This window comes from Solanum stenotomum, unplaced genomic scaffold (assembly GCF_019186545.1).
Source record: "Solanum stenotomum isolate F172 unplaced genomic scaffold, ASM1918654v1 scaffold28676, whole genome shotgun sequence".
In the NCBI taxonomy this organism is placed as follows: domain Eukaryota; kingdom Viridiplantae; phylum Streptophyta; class Magnoliopsida; order Solanales; family Solanaceae; genus Solanum; species Solanum stenotomum.
In genome coordinates, this window is record NW_026030114.1 from 1 (window position 1) to 2,224 (window position 2,224).

At 42.8% G+C, this 2,224-nt stretch overlaps 1 protein-coding gene across 1 annotated transcript in view; it reads left to right on the forward strand.

Annotated features, from left to right (window-relative positions):
- The first annotated feature begins 33 nt into the window (after positions 1-33).
- LOC125851699 (uncharacterized) overlaps positions 34-2,224 on the forward strand; it is a 3,505-nt gene continuing 1,314 nt past the window's right edge. Inside the window, exons 1-2 of the mRNA XM_049531464.1 lie at positions 34-374; positions 450-646. Of these exons, the coding sequence (XP_049387421.1) occupies positions 34-374; positions 450-646 (538 nt within the window). The remainder of the gene's footprint in view (positions 375-449; positions 647-2,224) is intronic.

A 2,224-nucleotide genomic window follows, 5' to 3' on the forward strand; every position in this document is an offset into this window, starting at 1 on the left:
TATTCTAACTCGATGTTCTACATTTCAGCAATCATGCCTCCCCGTAGAGCTAACACTAGGAATGCGAATGCCAGGAATGCTAACACAGTTCCTCTAGTCCCAGATCAGGGAGTTTCGAATGCAGAGTTTCAGAACGCTATTCAACCTTTGGCTCAAAGTAAGAATAATCAGAACAATCAGCAGGTTGAGAGAGATAAGCTTAGGAAAATCACTAAGGTAAACAAGAAAGCTAGAACAGGGAACTATGAGTACTCTCAACAGAAATCGGGTGGTGGAAATCACTCACAGTTTCGACAAGATCAGAATTGTAGGGCACCAGGCTCTAAGTCTCAGGGAACTGTTTCAGGAAATAGGACCTACCCAACTTGTCCAAAGTGTGGTAAGAACCATCCAAATGAGTGTCTTGCAGGCAAGAAAGGATGTTTTGGGTGTGGTAAGTCTGGTCATAGGGTGAAGAATTGCCCTTTTGCCAAGAAGAGGAAAAAAGGTAACAATATTAGGGCTCAGTCTACCGCTCCAACAGTACCGATAGGTCGCCCAACTCAGCTGGGTGTGTCATCTTGTACAGGTGGCAGTCAATGCCAAGGCAGGTTTTATGCTATCCAGGCTCCCCAGGACCAGGAAGATTCTCCTGATGTTATCACTGGTACGTTTCGAGTCTTTCTTTAGATATTTTGTAGTGTTAGATTCAAGGACTACTCTTACCTTTGTAACTCATTACATAGCTGTCCAGTTCAGTGTTAGCCCAGAAACTCTTTCAGAACCTTTCTCAGTCTCTACTCCAGTCGGTGACCCAGTTATAGCTAGACGGGTATACAGAGACTGCCCTATCTCAGTCTCTCAGAAAGTCACCTCAGTAGATCTTGTAAAGTTAGAAATGGTAGATTTTGATATAATTCTAGGCATGGATTGGTTTCAATTCTGTCATGCCTCAGTCGATTGTAGAATTTGGGTTGTTTAGTTCCAATTTCCAAACGAGCCAGTCTTAGAATAGAAGGGTAGTAGCTCAGTACCTATATGTTGATTATCTCTTACTTTAAGGCCAGAAAGAGGTGAATCTAGAGGGTGGTGTAGCACATATTAAGGAAAAAAAAGGAAGGAAGTAGAAAAAGATGTTCATCGTCTTGCTTTCTTAGGAGTTAGTCTTACTAACACATCAGATGGTGGTGTGATAGTCCAGAATAGATCAGAATCTTCTTTGGTAGTGAAAGTTAAGGAAAAGCAAGACAGCGAACTGATATTACTTGAACTTAAGAGTGCAGTCCACAATCAGAGAGTGGAGGTTTTCTCCCAAGGGGGAGATGGTGTACTTCGCTATCAAGGTAGATTGTGTGTTCCTGATGTGGGTGAATTGAGACAGCATATTCTCGCAGAAGCCCACAATTCCAGATATTCTATTCATCCAGGCGCCACTAAGATGTACCGTGATCTACGGGAAGTCTATTGGTGGAATGATATGAAAAGAGATATAGCAGACTTTGTGGCTAAATGCTCTAATTGCCAGCAAGTAAAGGTAGAACATCAAAAACCAGGAGGTATGACTCAAGAGATTGACATTCCTACTTGGAAGTGGGAAGTGATCAACATGGACTTCACACAGTTTACCTCGTACTCGCAAACAACATGACTCCATTTGGGTGATTGTTGATAGGGTTACTAAGTCTTCTCGCTTTTTGGCGGTCAAGACTACAGATTCGGCGGAGGATTACGCCAAGCTTTACATTAATGAGATTGTGAGGTTGCATGGAGTTCCTATGTCTATCATCTCAGATAGAGGTCCTCAGTTTACCTCTCATTTCTGGAAGTCATTTCAGAAAGGTCTTGGTACTCAGGTTAATCTTAGCACAACATTTCATCCACAAACGGATGGTCAGGCAGAGCGTACCATTCAGACCTTAGAAGATATGTTGAGAGCTTGTGTGATCGACTTCAAGGGTAGTTGGGACGATCACCTTCCTCTTATTGAGTTTGCCTACAACAATAGTTACCATTCCAGCATTCAGATGGCCCCTTAAAAGGCATTGTATGGGCGTAGATGTAGATCTCCAGTTGGTTGGTTTGAAGTAGGTGAAGCAGCCTTGATAGGACCAGATTCGGTCCTTGATGCTATGGAGAAAGTGCAACTCATTAGAGATAGACTTAAGACTGCTCAGAGTCGCCAGAAGTCTTATGCAGATGTGAGAAGAAGGGAACTAGAGTTCCAAGTTGATGATTGGGTTTTCCT